Consider the following 20,011-nt stretch of genomic DNA (forward strand, 5'->3'; position numbering starts at 1 on the left):
GCTCCCCAATGGCATTTATTATGTTCAGTTTGTATTATTCGTTTCATAACTGTAGCAGGCACTACTACTTGTCCATTACCTGTTACATACCATCCATGTGAATTCTTCTGTGCCTTTACCAAATCGGCTAATTTTTCGTCTTCTTGGGTATAAAAGGGATTTACAGAGAGATGAGCAGTAATGGGGCTTACCTTAGTAGGTATTAGAGCTAATTCAGTCCATACTTGCCGTGCAGCAATTTTGGCTGCCTGGTCTGCCTTCATGTTTCCTTGTGCCACATCGCTGTCATCCCTCTGATGTCCTCGACAATGCATTACAGCCACTTGCTGAGGTAGTAACACAGCCTCTAATAACTGTAAGATCTGGTTCGATATTTAGCCGTCAACAATCCTCTTTCCTTCCATAAAGCTCCATGTATATGTATTATTCCAAAAGCGTATTTAGAATCTGTCCAAATATTCACTCTCTTATCCGTACTCAGTATTAAAGCCCGAATTAGAGAGACCAGTTCTGCCTTTTGCGCTGACGTTCCTGGCATTAATGCCTTTGCTTCAATTACTTCAAGCTTAGTAACCACAGCATATCCAGAATATCGTGTTCCATTCTCAACAAAGCTGCTACTGTCTGTAAATAATGTCCAATCAGGATTTACAAGGGGAATATCTTTCAGATCTACCCTACTGGCGTAAGTTTGTTCGATCACCTCAATACAATCATGTTCCAGCTCGCCTTCCTCTATTTTGCTACCTAAAAATTCAGCGGGATTCAAACATGTTGTTATCTTTAAAAATATATCATCCTGTTCTCTCAATATTGCTTGATATTTCAACATTCTACTGGATGACAACCAATGACCCCCCTTTTGTTCCAAAACTGCAATCACCATGTGGGGCACAAATACTTCCATTTTTGTTCCCAATGTCAATTTTCTAGCTTCTTGGACTAACATTACAGTAGCAGCCACTGCTCGGAGGCAAGAAGGCCATCCGGCACTTACCATATCCAACTGCTTGGAAAAATAGCCCACTGGTCTCTTCCGTGATCCAATTCGTTGAGTTAAAACTCCAAGCGCTAGTCGTTGCTGCTCATGTACAAAGAGTTGAAATGTTTTTGTCAAATCAGGCAATCCTAATGCTGGGGCTTCTTGCAGAGCCTGTTTTAAGTCTTGAAAAGCCCTTTTACACTCTAAACTCCAAACTAATTGTGGCTCTTTTAAAGCTTCATACAGTGGTTTGGCTAACAGTCCATAATTCAAAATCCAGAGTCTGCACCACCCTGTCATTCCTAGAAAAGTTCGCAACTCGTGCAAATTTCTAGGTTCAGGGATGGCACAAATCGCTTGTATTCTATTCACCCCCAACCATCTTTGTCCTTGGGAAATTTCACATCCCAGATATATCACTTTTTCCTGGGCAATTTGGGCTTTTTCCTTAGAAACTCGATAACCGCTCTGTCCCAGTAAATTTAATAACGCAACTGTAACAGTAATGCAGTTTTCATACCTTTCTGTCGCCACGAAAATGTCATCCACATATTGCAACAATAAGTATGCTTTTGATGGTAATTGAAAATATCCTTGCTCCTTCCAATCCTCCAGTTCTCGTGCCAGTTGATTCCCAAATATCGTAGGACTATTTTTGAAGCCTTGTGGTAACCTGGTCCAGGTCAGCTGTCGTTTTCTTCCTGTATTCGGATTTTCCCATTCAAACGCAAATAATTTCCTACTTTGTAATGCCAATGGGATGCAGAAGAAAGCATCTTTTAAATCAATTACAGAAAAGTATCTAAATTGTTCTGCCACAGATGTTAACAATGTATAAGGATTTGCTACTACTGGATGTATATCTTTAACTATTTCATTTACAGCTCTTAAATCTTGAACTAACCTATAATCTCCGTTAGGTTTTCTTATAGGAAATATTGGTGTATTATATTCAGATTCACATTCTTCTAACACATTACGCATCAAAAATTTTGCAATTAATGGTGCTACCCCTTTCCTAGCTTTTAACTGTATAGGATATTATCTAACTCTTACCGGTTGGACACCTTCTTTCAATTCTACTATGACAGGTTTTGCTGCTTTTGCTAATCCCGGTATTTGTGTCTCCCATACCCATGGTACTACAGCGTTTTCTACCTCTATTGGTATTGTTGTATTAGCTATTTCTTTTACTATAAATATTCTAGCTATTTCTTCCTCAGGTATCTGCAACTTAGCTTTTCCATTTTCAAATATTATTTTAGCATTAAATCTTGACAATAAGTCTCGTCCTAACAAAGATGTAGAACAATCCGGTACATAGAGAAATTCATGATCTAATTCTTTTCCCCTAAAATTTAGATGCAATGGCCGCAGAAAGGGCCGTTGCTCTGTTTTTCCTGTAGCTCCTACCACAGTTATCATCGTATCTCCTATCTTTCCTAAACAAGTATTTAAAACAGAATAAGTTGCCCCAGTATCTACCAATAATTGTTTCTCTTCCCCATCAATTTCTATTGTCACTTTTAATCCATCACTTAGTCAGCTACTATGTTGCCCCAAATGTCCTAACATCATTGTTTCTGCCATTGGTGTTTCTCCTACTGAAGTCTGCTGGGCCAAATTCATTTTCACTGGGCACTCATTTTTCCAATGTCCCTGTTGTCTGCAAAACGCACACTGATTTATCCCTAGCTGATTTTGAGGTATTCCCCGCATGCCTCCTACCCTGCATCCTCCTCGACCTCGTCCTCTACTTCTGCCTCTTATTCCTTGATTTACTCGTTGTAACATTGCTAATAATCCTGCCTGATTTCTCTTTGTGGTTTTTTTTTTTTTTTTTCCTATTATTGTACACTTTCCAGCTGATTGCTTCCAAATTACTAAATCTCCTGGGGAAAAAGGAACTTTCACATATACTTTATCAGTCCCCAAAATTGCCTCTCGTAAAGGGGCTAATAATACTTTACTGTTTTGCTCTTGTTCCTTCCTCCCTTGTCTTGTTCTCTGTGCAATTGGGGTTCGTTGCGCTTGTCTTGGGCATGATGAATGCCCTGGCGAACCCTTCGGTGTTAACTTAATCTGGATCGCTCCAGTATTAATTGATTCTGACGGTTTTACCGCCTTAATACCATCAGTATCACTATCGTCCCCTGCATCTATATCGGACATCGCAGGGGCCGTCGGTGATACTAAAAGTGATACATCCTCTGGCTCTCTTATTGAATTTTGTATTGCCAAACAAGTCATACACTTCTTATTACTTACACATCCTTCACATTTTGTTTTACCTTTTTCAGGATGTACCAACAACATTCCACATTCTCTCTGCATATCTGGATGATTACGTAAATCATAAAATAGATCAACATATGGTACTTCATCCCATTTTTCAAGTTCTTGACAATATCTCATTAATGGACCTATAACACCCGGATCTAAACTTCCGTGTTCAGGCCACCGGGGTCCATCATACTCATATTGTGGCCACCAATTCATACAATAATCTATAAATCGACTTTTACTCATACTCTGAAAATATCCCACACTTTTCCAATGCTTTAATAAACATCCTAACGGAGAATTATCCGGTATTACCATGGTCTTACACATTCACTCCACACACACACACTAAATCTACGGGGTAGAAAACGGAAAGATAGCCTCTGATGGGAAACAAAAGACCAAACCAAACTCACGAGACAGCCACGTATGTCCGTGAGTGCTGGACCTGCGGGGCTTTCGCTCCGTCTGACGGCCAGCGCCTAGGCTTCCACAGACCAGACCTCGAGCTCGTTAGCCCAACCTTGCGTGAATCGCCGTCACGTCTTATTAGGCAGGCACCCAACCAAATATTACAATAAAGCACCTTCGGGCTTACCACTTTGGGACGTCAGGAGCAGCACAGAGCGGGCGCAGCCGATGGCTCCCCGAGAATTCCTCGGTGCCGGTACGGAGCAAAATCGGAAAGCGAACCGTCAACACTACTCCCGAAGTCCCATCTGGGTCGCCAGAAAACTGTTGCCCGTAAAGAAACACATAACTACGAAAGCAGTTATATGCGGTGCTTTATTCAGGGCCCGGGGTCTCAGGGACTCATGTCCAAAGCTGAGAATCCCAAATCCCCGTTTAACTTGGTTAATATTTATAGTGTTCGGTTACGTAACATAATCAACAGAATTGCTAGGCTACGTGATTGTTTCCCATTTATATTTCTTCAGTTACTGTTGCCAAGATTTGCTTATCATTTACCTATTTCATCAGACCGTACTGTACCTAGTTCATCAGATTGTACTGTACCTAACACCTGCAATTATACCTTCATCTAGTCTACCAAGTATAACCTATTCTAATCAATATAATGTAACAAACCTTCATAGCATGACAGCATGACAGAGCTTTTTGCAGGTGAGGGAAACAATGTGTGTATGTTACAGGCTCTTCCTTTGACTGCATCAGAGTTTTTCCATAACTGCACATTCATGAAAGATCTTGATTGCCAGACATCGTAAAACCAAATAAGACTGGAAGTTAAATTGTGAAAACAAGTATTTAAGCTATCTGTCCCTCAGGCCACCAGTTCTGAAATTCAAATGCAAAAGAGTTGAGATAGTCCATAGGCTGCTGTTTGCATACTAGTGATATTCCTAAAATGTTTGTGAAATTCCGTGAATAACATTCTGCACTGTGGTTAAAGCTGGAGGCCAGACTAAATGGCTATAATCCATTCTAACCTTGACTCCATTAAACTGCAAATTGAACCATAGTGAAATTAATCTACTAACTGCACTTAAATGTTGGAACATTTTGCAAATGCTCTGTGAAAGCCTAAAGCCTCAACATCCGTATTTAGTGACTAGAATTCAACTGACTGTAGACAACCTTCCTTCAGAAGTCATCTGTATACTTAATAACACCTGCCCTGCAGTCTCCCTGCCAAGAAGTATGACGTAGAATCTCCTCTCTAAAACTAAGTTTCTAGACTTCTAGGACCAGATAGTATGTCCTCATTCTCCCATGAAAGTCCTAAGCCACGCTTTGTGGAAAAAGGACATCTACTTAGGATTAATCAATGGTACAGTGAAAGACAATTTGAAGAAAGATATTAAAGGTCAGGTGCTTTCCAAAAAGGGCAATACACAGGAGGGCTGACAACACCATATTGCCCCAGTTAGTCATTCTTACTAATCTCAGACTGCAGTTACTGGGAGACTTTTCTATCAGAGGTATAGAAAAGGGAGCAGGGATCTCTTATGGGGCTAATGCTGAGCGGTGGGTCTGCAGTGTCCTCCCTGCTTGCTGGCGCGAGGCTGCAGCTGCACAGCAAGCACTGTGCCAAGAGCTCATTGGGTCCCAGCGCAATGGCTCTCATTTCCCCAGGCACGGGGATTTGGAACTGAGGGAGTGTAATCTGGATAAAAAGCCTCTCTAAGCTGATTTGAGCTGTACCCCTAGGCCTGCTACCTAAAAGGATGCACTGAAGGGAGATTAAAAAGGATTGCAGGCCACCTTGTGATAGAAAGTGCCTGTCCATAACAGCGTGAAATGCCAGTCTGGAAGGAGCAGCATTCTGGAAACCAAAGTCGGCACTACCGACAGGAATCCAGGAGAGCAAGGCCTGTATTTCTATATGTGCAATGTTTATCACTGCTCGTGCCAGTGGAATAAGCAAGATAAGGCCCAAGTTTTAGACACAGAGCAATGGAGAGGAAACAAAGAAGACAAAGATGTCCCTGAAGCAGATCACTGCACTTGAGTTGCTCATTACCTATACGGCCATGCCCAGGAGTTCAGAGACAGCTGTAACAATTAAGTGATTAAATATCCACACACATATATTTAAATTCAATCAGAATCACATATTTGCTGATTTCTGACCTTTTGTTTCTCATTTGAATCACATTTTCCACTTCCACAGTCACACTGAAGAGGTTGTGAGCGGAGGCTGCCCTTCTGCCTGTTGAGGAGTTCCTGGCAGGTCTTGGGAGGGAATAGCTACTGTGATGCTGTGTACTTCAGGCACTTCAAAAAAAAAAAAAGGGGTTGACATACAGGACTGGAATAATTTTCTCAGAATTGTATCAGGTAACATACAGGAAAAAGTTCTAAGTGCTGTGGATAAATTAAACTCAAATGGATCATATGTTATTTCACATTGAAGCGTAAGTATCTCCTTGGGTTTTTAAATTGTCCCTACATAGTAGTTTCTGAATCCATTGGCTAAATTTCAACCAGATCTTACAGAGCAGGGAAGGGGTTTCAAAGGTAATTAATTTCTTATGAAATGTGAAAAAATAGGCAACTGAATAAGAAGTAGTGTAAGTATCCCAACTGAGAGAAAGATCGTCGTGTGAGCTCAAAGTATGCCAGGCACCAGAGACTGAGCTGCAGAGGGAAGGCCTTTGCAGATGTACAAATTCCAGATAAAGCCTCAGTCGGGATTTTCTGTCAGTCATGAGACATAAGCCTCCTTCATCTGCTCTACTGCTCAGGGACTGTGTGTGGTGATGGGCGGCTCAGAGCAATGAGCTCTTGTCTTTCTCTTTGCACAGGGTAGGGAGAGTTCTCTCTCACCCACCAACAAAGATGGAGCAGCTCTGCTAGCCGTCCTGGCCCAAAGTAACATACGCAATAAGCTGCATTTAACAGGAGGTAGCAACTGTAAGTGAGGAGGGCCAGAACAGGAGGCCATCACCCCCCTCTCAAATGCTATACAGACCATCGGAGCCCAGACCCTGATACTGGAGCTGTTGGTCTCAGTCTACTTTCTGCAGAGTCTGGAGTGATGTTTTCTATTATTCAGAACAAAAAGAGTAGATGAATACAATCAGCATAGGAAGATTGATCTAGCAGTGTAAGTTATTTATTCTTGGTCTGTAACTGCATTGGACACTGAAGATTCATTCTCCTCTGCTCATTTCAGGGCATCTTTTTTCTTTTCTTTCTTTTCTTACAGTCATTCCTGGGACCTTTTTCCATCATCCATAATGAAAATTAAACATAGAGTTTCAGAGAATACCTGGAAATGTAGATTTTTACTGGCTACTTCTGGGTACTTCAAAAAATGCTAGCCTGGGTTGCAATGATTTTGTTAGAAATAAACTACCAATTTCAAAGGAGAAGTGTAAAATATGTTTGCCACTTCCCCTATATGATATTCCATCTTTAAAATCAAAGAAATAAACCCCTCACTGCTGACTGCTTTATTGCTGGGTAGAAGGCAAAGGCATCTGTGTCCTTTCTGCCCTGCTTCATCTCTGCCATCCGCAGGGATATTTCTACCTAGGAAAGCTTCTCCTGTCTGATTGATGCAATCACTCAGGTGTGGTCATATCCACATGGACAATCATCCTGGGCAGGGAGCTTATTAGTTCTCACAGTTCACTGGTTAAAACACTCACCCAGTGCCTTGGACATTCAGCTTCAAATCACTTCCCTGCTTGAAGGGATATTCTGCCACAGCAGCCACTGCCAGGGTGACTATCTTTCCACCCCAGCTCTGGGTTACTTTGGATGTCCACCACCTCTCTTGGTCATGCTGGTCCACTTTGCAGACCAGTGAAACATACAGGTACATGAGAACCAGGACCCGGGAGCGCCATGCCAATGCATGGGTCCCACTTCTCTTGGAAGAGAGAAATTAATGCAGTCCATGTGCTTGCAAGAGACCAGTGCCAGCACCAGATGGGCCACCTTAAATGCAGCATGGCAGCTCTTCGAGTTTTTGTCTGGCTCCAGATAGGTGGGTCTGTCTCCTCTCAGCAAGAGACATAAGTTTCTTTCCTTTCTCAGAGTCTCCCAGCCCTACTTAAATCAGAACTTTTATTTTTGGTAAGGGAAGTGATTCCAAACCATTCGCACATCTTTCAGTCTTGCTGCTACAGAAAAACAAAACCAGGAGAGAGAAGAAGAAGAAAAAAAACCATCTCTGATTCCTTTATTATGCTTCTCCATGCTTAATTCTAACACCTCCTCCTGTGAGCCCAGAGAGCACTCAGCTATGCTAATGGGAAGGTATCACAGCTCAGCAAATGCATGACTTGCTAAGGCAAACAAATTATTGGCTGGAACTAACTCAGAAAAAGATGGCCCTGGCTTTTTTTTTGGTCTTCCTGCCACGCTGTCTCTACTATGGTTTTAGATACCTTTCCTTGCATGGAAGGGTGTATGATTTATCGAAACTGGAGAGCTTGCAGAGAAAAAGGCTGCAAAATTATTTTGTATCTGACACAATCGTTAGTATTATTATTTCTTCTGTAGCTGGGAAGGACACTTATAAAACATCTAACAAGCTGCTAAGGAGACTGCCTAAAGCACTGATTTAAAAATCTGCTGCTAGAGCCTATTCCTTGGTGCTCTGTACATATTTCAAGCTCCAGTATCTTTGTACGGAAGGGAATTCAGATGAAATTTCTGAATAGTTTACAGGGTCTTTCTGACAGTTTAGTGGGTGCTCTCTTCAACTATTGGGCCTAAGTTACCTGCTGATGACATGAATCAGAGGTGCCTGGAAAAGGCTGGTGCAGTCTGAGCAAGCGTGTTGTAGAGCAGAAGGGCATTCAGAGCTCCTACTTTGCGCTGCTGAAGAGCAACAACCCCCTCTGCTCACATGCATATTGCAAGCCCCCCAGATGTCTTCTGAATTGAAACCAAGTGCAGTTAGCCAGATGTCAACTGCTGAGTGAAGAACACTGTTGGAGCGTTTTGCATGGTCTTGTATGGGTAATCCAACATGAGCTCTGCTTCAGCCAAAAATTGCACTGTAATCCAGCCTGCCTAGAAGTCCTGGTCCTGCTAAAGGGGATGCCAGTGGAGGCCAGCTGCTGGTACTTTCTCGGGGGGGGGAGAAATCTATTTTGTGCAGTCGCTGTGTCAAATCACCCAGGTCCAGCAGAAGGAGCAAACTTTGATGAGCAGCAGAGCCCAGCCTGTCCTCCTGGTGGCTCTGCTTACATGCTCAGAGTCAAACGTCTGCATATGCACATCACTGCATTGGAGGCTGAATGTGCCTCTTACTCCTGGTGAAGTGAAGTCAAGGACTTGAAAACTGGTGCTCACCAGATCTACACAGAGGAACTGTATTTCTCTAGTTACAGGGACTGTGGCTTGTCTTGAGCATGAGCTGCCTTTTGAATGGTAAGTGTGGAGTTTATAATCACTAATCCCTATATTTTATATGGCACTTTTCATTAGCAGATCACAAAGCATTTTGCAGAAGAAGGTCAAAATCATGATCTCCATTTTAAAGATGGGGACAAGGAGCTGAAGGGCCGCAGAAAAAGTCTCCCCACAGGCAGCTGACAGAACTAAGGACAGTATCCCACAGTTCCCACATCCAGCTCAATGATCTGGCATCTCTAGTCCCATTATTAACACTGGGAAGACTCCCTTTAATTGGTGTCGAATGTTTGAAAGTGGAAGGAGCTGTCGTCATGGATACAGCATCCACAGGCTCTCCTTTGACTTGGTTGGAGCAGTTCTCTTTCACAATAGCTCTGTGGTCTTCAGATGTCAATGCAACAATGAGCACAGAAACAGGGATTCATTTGCAACTGGTGCAGATGCTTACTATGCAATAAGAAGACAAAATAAATCGTTGACTGTAACCCTCTTAGATTAACTGAGCTAGCTGATTCACTGATTTCTCCAGCACCAACTGCTCAGGAGCAGACTGTCAGGCCCTGTTGAATCAGTTACCTTCCATGACTTGTGACATGAAACTTTCACTCAGTTTGTGTCCTTAACAACAGAGCATCAGTATTATCTCCATCCCCCGCCTTGGACACTAGCTCTCCTCAACAACATGTGGTCTCAGCACTGAACAGGGAGAACCCCCCCCCCATTCCTTCACACACACACCCCCTAGCAAGAATATTTCAGCTGGTGACAGACATGGCTGAGAACTCACCTGTGGTGTTGCTGACATCCTACAAACAACCTCCCTGCCATTCCCTGCCTTCTCCCTCCCCATGCGGGGACACTCAGCTCATCAGAGCATCACACCATCTCCTTCTCAGAGGTGCCAGCTTTCCCATCTGAGCTCGGCCCAGCCCTCAGGTGGCTCCTTACACATCTTCCTTCCAATAAGAGGTTTTGCCACACTTTCAGAGCCAATATTCAGATTACCTCTGGCAGCACACCTGAGGGGTGGCACGTTAGGCTCACCTTGTGCAAGAACAGCCCTGGGGAAAGGGGCATTTTTGCAGTGCCTCACAGAGACCTCCTTATCCACAACAGCCTTCAGTTTGGGGAGCAGAACCATTTACAGGAATGAGCCCAGCTGGTGCAGAGAGTTTGGCCAGCTGTTAAAAATAGGGGTAGACTGATCCAGCTGTATTGCAGAAATGCTGATTTCTAACTTAGCTGTTTTAAAGAAGTGTATTTTTCTTCCTTGTCTAGTGTGGATGAGGTGGGTTAAATCATCCTTCCTATGTTAAATAAATTGAAATGGTAGCAGCACAGTCAAAGCTTGTGGCCAGGCAGCTTGCCCAAGCAAGGCTCAGCTCTCTGTCCTTCCACTAGTCTCTTCCAGATTGTTGTTATAGGGATTTACGAGCACTTGCAACACGCTCAGCACATCTGAGATAAAGGAGATAAGAAGCAAATCTCTGCTTCTGGATCTCTGTCCTCCCCCACCCCAGACTGGAACAGTTCCTAGTACATACTGATGGGTTAGGTTCAGTTCTGAAGACCAAACTTTGCTCAGCCAATTACTGTGTTCAGTCAATACCACCCATGCTGTCCAAAAAAAAAAAAAAAAAAAAGCCAAACTCCTTTTCAGAGCAGTCAGCTTGATGTTGTCTGGTCCTTCAGAGTCAGTCTACTTCTTGGGTCCTTTGGCTGTTTTAGCAACCTGCCACTGAGTTGGATACAGTCTCTATAGCAGCGACTCCAGCCCTGAGATGCTGGCACAGGTTTTCTCATTGACTGTCAGTGGTCTAGCAGCAATGGATTCTCCACTTCAGTTCACCACTCTCAGCTTCCCTAATCTCTCTGCATCACCTTATATTAGGTGATCAGCCTACAAGCACAAGGTATAGCCAATGCCAATTCTGGCTACCTCTTCCTGTCCTGCTTTACTTTCCCTCTCCTCCTCTGCTGCTAAAAGAGATGGGGAAAAAGGTTACCCATTAAACCAAAATAATTTGATTTAACAGATTCCAGGGGAAGGGGTATGCTGATCTTTATTGGAGGAGAAAAACCCAGACAAAGGAAACTCTCCTGTTTCTTTTTTCAAGAGTCTCCCTTTATTTTTGACCGTTCATCTTTATTTTCCTTATAAATACAGGTGCTCGGCAGCTTCAGCCAAGGCAACAGTGGTAATTGTCACCATAACTACACAGTTGTTGAAACCTGACTGTCCAGCAGTATGCTAAACTCCGCAGCAGGCTGACAGCTATCACACTCAATACATCTTTCTAAGACAGAAAGGCTAAGCAAGGCTAAGCCAATACTACAAAGGATCTGAACAGCAATTTCCATCTGGAGAGTTTCTGTTCCTCTGTGATACAAACCACTGGGACATGCTCTTTGGTACTAACAGCAGCATACCCACAACACAAAATTGCTTGCTGTTTTCTACCTCTGTATGAGTTTTTTTCTGCTAAGGGGACTTAGCAAAACATTTTACTTTCAAAAAGAGCCATGAAAAACAAGCGATAAAGAGTGGGTGCAAGAGGGAATAGTAGCAGTTTCTTGGAAATCAGTATGGTTTTGAAAGGTTTTCTGCAGGAGTACAGGTGCTGAGCCAGGATGATACACTCATCTCTTTGTAAACAGTTCTGCTTTTCTCTGATGGCAACTAAAGGAATTTAAGAAGAAATCTAGCTGTTTGCTTTTTACTGTGTGACAGCTCACACTCACCATAGGCAGTAGAAGCAAAAACATTAATGTTTTTTCATCTGGGAAACCCACAGGGTTTTACATACACACTACCCACGCACAGTCAGGCGTCTAGATCTAGGTGAACCATTTTAGGTAGACTGCAGATAGGTCTTACAGAATGTTCCTAGGAATGAAACGCTGACACTATAAGGAAAAAGCAGCATTGGGATTCATCTGGAAAGACCTTTTGAACTAGGCTAACCTTGTTGGGCAGGGAAGATAGACTGCAATATTGCAATGTAGATAGACAGACCATGACTGGACCAGGGGCTCTCGTGGAACACAAGTTGCAGCACCTAGTGATTACTGCTCCTCACCATGCACTGCATGTTCCTGCGGGACACAGTGAGAAATGAAGGTTATGTCCCAACACGTGGGTGAGCAAAGCTGTGGTGGGTAGCCAAGCAGAGGAGTGCCTCAAGTGATGACACATGACTTTATTTCAGAAAGCTTTCTGCATCATACACGCTTGATCTTAATTTATTTAGAGGTGGCTTGGGATCACCAGGCTTGCTTATTTTTTACATGCAAGAATGCCTGTTGTTACAAAACTGTTCTTGAATCCTGAGTACTCCTGGATTAGAAGTCATTGATCAGTTTTAAGCACTGCAGGGGAGGGATGATTTACTATCAACAGCAGGAGTCACAGTTCAGGGGAAACTTTTATATCAGTACTAGCTAGAGAAGTTGGTTCCCACAAGAGTAGGTATTAGAGGACTTATTCCCCTCACCTTCCTTCTCTTTTGTCCCTTTTTGTGATCCTACAGAGGCTCTAGAAGATGGTGTGAAAGGTCCCACCAGCCAGGCAAGAGGTCTATTATGTTCCACATACTCCAGCAGTTCATTCATGCACTCCTGGCCTGTGTTCATTAAATGGTGTTTCTGGGTCAGGATGTTCCTGGACAGGTCTTGGAAAGAAGCAGCAGCCTGCAAGGAGTTGTGGGTCTCCTATAATTCCTGCTGTACCTGCTGCATCTTGTCCTGGATGCTGGATGGGAAGCCTTGGCTGTTGGCCAGTAGAGTCTGCAGAGTGTGCTGCAGTTGCTGGGTGATGCCATGAGACATGGCCAGAATCTGGACCTCCAGCCACTACAGGGGAGGAAAGGAAGCTTTAGAAGCAGCTCCCAGTGCACCCACTCCCACCCCAAAACAGCTTCAGTGAGCCAGCATCTCCAGCAGACCACTACCTTCAGCTCCAAGGAAGTTGCGTCCTCACTCTCTTTCGGCTGCTTCTTGTTCCAGGTCAGCCACATCTGGTGCAGCTTCTCCTGCCCATTTTGAAGCTTCTGATCAATACCCTGCTTGACACAATCAATCTGGAGTAGGACAGGAAAGCGAAGACAAGGGTGAATTACTATAGCAGCAAGACTTGCCTTGTGACTACCCCAGCCAGCTTGTGAGCTGGCACAGAGATCCTCCTGGTCTTCACAGGGAGTAAAGGGGAAGACTGCTGTACAGCAAGCAGCTTCAAGACAGGACGCTTGGAGACAGAACAGTGTTCCTACCAGCTCAATGACCTCCTGCAACTTTGAGAAAGTCTCCTGTGTGACCATCTTGATCTTCCTCACTTTGGCTAAGAAGCACTGGTAGGCTTTTTGATGCAGATGAGTGGGCAAGGAACTCAGATGTGTGAAATAACCCTGATGGTCTGACTGCTGCTGGACAGCTGCCCCTTCAGTCCCCTCCACAGAGACCACAAGGTCAGCTGGAAAAAACAGCGATGAGAAGTTAATTGTTAATTGTCCTAGACTGCATACGACAGATGGTCAGCAGTCATGAAGCCTTGCAGGTTAGAGTCAGAGTGACCATGGCTTTTAAAAGTGTCTGTATCCCCCAAATATAGCAGGAACTGGGAGGCCGAGTACCCCAACCACACACACTCGCGCTACCTCTCTACATTGCAGAGAAGCCTAGAAAGATCTTCTTTGCAGATCTGCCTCACGCAAGTGTTTTCTGACCTAGTTCCTCATCTGTGATGGGGAAATGGTGATCCGATTTTCCTGGCACAGCTTCCACACTTCTGTCAGTGATCTTGCCTGCTTCGCAATCCACTGCCATGCCCTGGCTGGTCACCACGGACCTAGCAGACTCCAGGACTCTCTGAACAACTTCCCTGGCTGCCTCCAACACCGCCACTCTGATTGCAGCATCTTCGGCACCAGTGATGCTGGGTGACACCAGCTCTTTGATGCCAGAGAGAACCTAGAGAGAGATCAGAAGACTGAATGTACCCACTTCTGTAGAACAGCATTTGGTACAACCGTGAGGTTGATGAGACTATTTCAACATCAGAGCTATTTGACCAGCCCAGGTGGGGAATAAGTCAGACTACAAGTGTGAGTAAGCTCTGCTTGGGGTGCAGTTCACCCAGTTTGTGGGATGTGGAAACTGTAATGAGACTTGCATGGGACCTTCCACAAAAATAATCTGACAGTTTGTTAAAATTGTCATTGAGAGCTTCAGTGAGAAGAACGTGGGACAACAAATGTTAAGAAACTTCACCTCAGGTTAGAGTATTCAAATTTGTCAAGGGACAGTAGTCCAGCAGCAAGGATACAAAGAGTTTCCAGCTGTGCTCTAACATCTTCCCAGAAGATGGACTCTAGAACATGCATGTAGCAGAGTACCAACCCACCAGCTAGGAGAGAAGGGGACAGAAGGGCAAGTCAGAACAGCTGTGACAGCTCCAGAGGGTTCTGGCTTTGCAGCTTCAAACTTTTCCCAGTTGGGACAGAGCTGCAGGATTGAAACTCTCAATACAGAGTGCTCAAGTAACACTCATTTGTTTTTGGAGAGTAACTATTTGTTTGTTTCCTTTGTCTTTTAATCATTTCAGCAGGAAAGTCCAGCGCCAGGAGTGTCTGCACTGCAGCTACTGAGTACAGATTACAGTATGTTTGCCATCTAACTTCAGAATTTGCATTTAAGTCTATTGACTAAATGCACCAGGCTTGATCAGACAGTCAAAAGAGCCATTCAGGCAAAAATAACCAAAGGATGTTGGGAGTGAAAGGAGGAGCTGGTTTAGGCTGTTAGAAGAGCCTTGGGGTAGGAAGCAGGGGGAACGGACATCTGAGCCAGCCCAAGGGAACTGGCAGGTACCCGGGTCTCATCTCCTCTGTGAGGGAGAGCATTCCAGAAGAACATGTCATGGACACCAAGAAGGGGGGGGGGATGTTCCTAGTTGGCGAGAATTTCTAGTTCTGTGTTAGACTGAAGGATTAGCATTTTTAGTCAAGGTACTCCTTCAGTCAATATTGGTTCTTTCCTCTCCAGTAGAAGTTGCATGTATGTAGATTCAACTGGTCTGTAACAAGGCTTTTCTCTGGAGGTCATAGCCACCCACCACCCTTCTTTTGTTTTGTTTTGTTTGTTTCTACAGACCAGATTTAAGTCTAAATTTTATTGCATAGAAGTTCAAGACCAAGGCACACCATTTGCTGGGTAAGGGTTCAAAGAGATTCAATACTGAAGTCAGTTATGAGTGACTCACAAGATACCTGGTGGGAGAAGAGAAGAGAGCCTTGCTCTTCTCTCAGCCCAGAACAAGGAGACTGGCCAGGTCCAGCTAGACAAGCAAGTTCGCCTGGCCTCCCATCCACCAGAAACTGTTACCTTGTCATCTGGTTCTTGCAGGTTTGGCAACTTGTCTTCCAATTTGTCCTGTCCCAGGTAAATACATTCCTTCATTGTTGCAACTAAAGGCAAATCAGAAATCAAATGCATTTGAAAGTGAACGTGTAAATAGATCTTAGACTTTCTACATCCTGCCAGCATGTCCCCCACATCAGCGGGGGGGAGACACTTGGAACAGCAGGTAGGTACTCTGTGTGAGCTGTAACTGGAGCAGCAGCTTCTGGGTGCAGGTGTGAGGAAGCGGCTGCTACTGTGGCTAGGGGGAAACTAAGCCTGCCCAAAGGGAGGAGTCTCTTCTGCTCAGCCTGTGCCCTGCAGCTTCTCTGGGAATGAGTGGTGGCACAGCCAAAAGAGCAGGCCTGAAGACCCTGTAAGTAACCTGCTAGATTAAGCAAAATAGCCTGGCTCTTGCCTAGGAGTGATGCTTCTCTACACCTCTAGTCGAGAGCCTGGGCAATGCTTTCGTGGAATGGCTCCCATGTCTTGGGGGCCCCAAAACCTGATGCACTTGCCTCTGTGGACTGCAGCGTGTGTCTTGCTGACTAGTGTGGAGTCTTCCAGCTTAACATCAATGCAATCCTGTTCTGATAAAGCTTTTCCTGGAATTGTTTAATAACTACGTCAAATGAACTGGAGCTGGGCAAGGTTCTAGCAGTACTGAGACTGTCTACACTCTCCTCTGTCCCTTGGATGACTCTGTATTGGAAGAAAACCTTTCTGTTATGGACCAACCATAAATATCAATAGCGTTCCACAGCTTGTTTCTTTAGTGAGTTGCAGGTTTTGAAGTGAATATGAGCTGTGGTTTGCTCTCCTTCAACCAGACCAGGTTACTTGAACAGGCAGAAAGGTGAAGCTTTGGTGCAGGGCTGCATAGAAAGCTCTGTCAGGCTTGGAAGCCTCATGGCTTGTTTTATTTTTTTTGCCCTCGTAGGCTGCAATAAATCTGGTGGCTAACCTGACCTTGGTCAGCTCTGCCTGTGATGTGGTTTCTACAGCTTATGTCTCCACCAAGGAGAGCCACCCCTACATCAGATCTGTGGGTGAGGCAGCAGAGCAAGGAGTGAAGAGTGTGACTGAAGCCACAGCTACCTGTGTGCAAACGGTTCTGACTACACTAGAGCCTCAAGGTAATGTGGTGGGGAGGCTTACACCTGCTTGTGATGGCCAAATCCCCTTCCCAGAGGGACTCCTAACTCTTTGGTTCCTTCCAACCCTGAAAGGAGCCCTTGGGTGTGGAAAGGCACCTCTCTCATTGACTTACTAAAGGGATAGCTCCAGACTTACAAGTAAAGCAAAAAAGGCTGAGTCCTAATCAGAGTAGTGTGAAGAAGTGTCTCTTCCTGAAGGACTGGATTTGACTCAGGTGTTGACTACCCTAAAACTGATCTTGCCAGGCCCAAAGTATTAGGTGACAGCTGCTTGTAGTTTGATTCTTAGAAGCCCATGGGGGCTGGAAGAAAAGCCCCACTTGGAGGGCTATCATTACTAATGGTCCTGTTTCCTGTGGAGCTGCCTTCCCCCCCCCCCCGACTCCCACAAATGGGAGGGGGGGGGAAGCAAGCAAACAAACAAAAAAAACCCAAGAACCAGAACTAGACCCTCAGCATGTGAGAAGTTTTTAAACCTCATGGAGGGAGGGGGGCTGATCCTGATGGCAAGGGTCTGACAAAACAGCTGATGTGACAGGCCTGGTTTAACTCTAAGACCAGAGTGGGCCCCCTCCTGTTTACTGTGTGATTCTAGATCCCTGGGACATGGAGGCTAGGGCAGAAGTGAGAGCTAAGCAACTGTCTGGTCAAGAACTAAACAAGCTGCAGGTGGGACTCCAAAGTATGTGGCTATGTTCTTGCTAGTGCAAGTCGGGACTGGTTATTCTCAAAGTGAACAGACTTAGCTCAAGACCAAGCAGCAGTGGAAACCAAGACAAGCTGCTCAGCAAATCCAGTTTATATCAAAACACATCTGCCTGAGTGGGAGTCTTTACCCACAGTCCCTGCAAGGCAGCATAATCGGGAAGGCAGGACTTGCAAGATGAAATAGTAGAAAACCCAAGTCTTGACACCTCCTCTTTTCTGCAGTTGCTGTGGCAAACAAATATGCCTCCAAGGGCTTGGATAAAGTAGGGGAGAAGCTCCCTCTCCTTCAAAAGTCAATGGACCAGGTAAGAACCAAAGGCTATGCCCTCCTTGGCTGGAAGAGGAGGGCAGAGCTGGCCTTTACAAGGATAGAAATACTTCAAGTTCTCTTGAGGAAACAAATCTCTGAGTGCATAGAGTGAGCTCTCTTAGGAGTAAGAAAGCAAACAGGAGATACTGTCTGAAGACTCCTCTGGGTGCAGCAGGGACTGGGTCACAGAGCACTGCAGTTCTTATCTGACACTAACCTATTTCCGTAGGTTCTCTCTGACACAAAAGAGCTAATGTCATCCAGAGTGGCTGATGCCGAGGATGCTGTGAGCAGCAAAGTGACAGAGGTGATAGATGCAACCAAGGAGGCTCTTCAGAGTGGCATGGAGGCTGCCAGATCTGCAGTGACCAGCAGTGTGGCAATGGTTACAGATTCCAGAGTGTGCCAGATGGCTGTGAGCAGAGCAGGAGCTGTGCTGGAGGAAACAGGAGATGACCTCAGTCTGCCTATTGGAAATGAGGAACTAGGTCAGGAAGTGGCATATGTGCCTGCATATTTAATGAGGATCATCAAAATGGGGATACCAACCTTGTTTTCTCATCTTTGAAATGGGTTTAAGAACTAATAGGAAGTGCCATGTTGGAGGCTACCTGGCTCATAGTCCAAGCTCTCCTGATGCTTGTTTAGTTTTCTTATTAAGCATCTCTGGTCAGACACTTACAGGCATTGTCTTTCTCCTCAGCCAAACTGGCAGCATCTGGGGAGGGCACAGACATAATATCTGTGGAGCAGCAGCAGGAGAAGCAGAGGTACTTTGTGCGGTTGGGGTCTCTCTCTGATGAACTCCGCCAGTTTGCCTACCTGCGCTCAACTGATAAAATGAAGCGGGCCTGGCAGGGCATGCAGGAGGCCCTTGCACAGCTTCACTGCATCATTGAACTGGTAGGTAGAGCTCTGCCTCCCTGTTGGAGAGCAAGACAGGGCCAAATGTACGACTTGGTCTCAACCTCACTATGACAGTGACAGCTGTGTTGATGACCAGCAGGTTTCTGTCTTGAGACACTCTGATTCCCCCCCCTCCCCCCCCAGATTGAAGTGTTTAAGCAAGGATTTAACCAAAAGCTTCAGGAAGGTCAAGAGAAACTATGCCAGATGTGGCTGGACTGGAGTAAGAAGTGTCCTAGGGAGAGTGGAGATGCAAACTCTGCAAAGCCAGAGGTATGCCCATGGGGAGGGAAGCAGAGGGATCTGATTCACCCTTTCCCTGCTTGATTTCTTAAAGTAACTTGCTCCTCTGACCTTCTCCTTTCTGCCTCCTTCTAGGAGATGGAGTCTCTGGCCCTGCTCATGGCACGCAGTATCACACATCAGCTGCAGATCACCTGCTGTAAAATAGTATCTGCAATCCAAGGCCTGCCTTCAAGCCTTCAGAATAAGGTGAAACAATCTCTTGGTAACCTAGAGGAGTTTCATGCTGCTTTCTCAGCAGCAAGCTCCTTCCAGGACTTGTCCAGCAGCATCTTGACCCAGAGCCAGGGGAAGCTGGCTGTGATCCAGGAGTACATGGAGGAGCTGCTGGACTACCTGAAGAACAACATGCCTCTCTCTTGGCTGGTGGGACCCTTCTCTCCAAGGGAGGAGAAGGAAGCACAGGCAGTAGGAGCAGGGACCCATGAAACCTCTGCCACCCTCATGTAAAGGGAGTAAGGCTCTGAACACAGTCTGCCTGGCTCAGCTCTGGGGGGAGTCTTTTCTGGGATAACTTTACACACACACCATTCCAGCTGAGGGTGAGATGTCACATCTGTGGTGACTATTGGGTATTGATGAATTAAGTAAGAAGTCTTAAGAACTCTTGAGGGAGGTGAGGTAGCAGGGCCACACTTCCTAAATGGCTGTAGATCCATTCAGGAGTAGGGGCTGATACTTGGGCCAGAAGTAAAACAGCTGAAGCATCCAATGCTTCCTCCTCTCTAGCAAGGAGTTCATGATATGTCCTCCCAACTCAAGGGGACATTCACTGCTGTGCAGCCTGCTGCTGTGCAGGAGAGCTCAAGGGGCTCTAGGCTGCAGCGCTATTTATGGGCATGGAGTTTGACTCATGGTCATACAATATTTGGTGTGGAGTTGTACCTTTTTTTCTCATGCCCATTTCTGGCCTCACCAGTTGCAACCAGTATCACCTAGTTCCTCCTGGTCAGCTCTGGGCGCAGTCAGTTATTTGAGGTCAGCTGGGGCCTGAGATAAGGTGTTTGTGCATGGGGGGGATAGTTGTGCTTCACCACACTTTGGGCCTGATATGGGGGGGGGGTAGTTGCGCTCTGCCACACTTTGGGCCTGAGATGTGTGTGTGTGTGTGCATGTGGGGGGGTAGGTGTG

At 45.3% G+C, this 20,011-nt stretch overlaps 1 protein-coding gene across 1 annotated transcript; it reads left to right on the top strand.

Annotated features, from left to right (window-relative positions):
* Nucleotides 1-15,641: 15,641 nt before the first annotated feature.
* On the top strand, nucleotides 15,642-19,330 carry LOC136994026 (perilipin-3-like). The gene is made up of 7 exons (XM_067310061.1): nucleotides 15,642-15,683; nucleotides 16,437-16,632; nucleotides 17,584-17,666; nucleotides 17,901-18,159; nucleotides 18,375-18,574; nucleotides 18,722-18,850; nucleotides 18,956-19,330. Exons 1-7 carry the CDS (start codon nucleotides 15,642-15,644, stop codon nucleotides 19,328-19,330), a joined length of 1,284 nt encoding a protein of 427 aa, XP_067166162.1.
* Nucleotides 19,331-20,011: the final 681 nt, after the last annotated feature.

The sequence above is a fragment of the Apteryx mantelli genome, chromosome 23, assembly GCF_036417845.1.
Source record: "Apteryx mantelli isolate bAptMan1 chromosome 23, bAptMan1.hap1, whole genome shotgun sequence".
NCBI lineage: Eukaryota > Metazoa > Chordata > Aves > Apterygiformes > Apterygidae > Apteryx > Apteryx mantelli.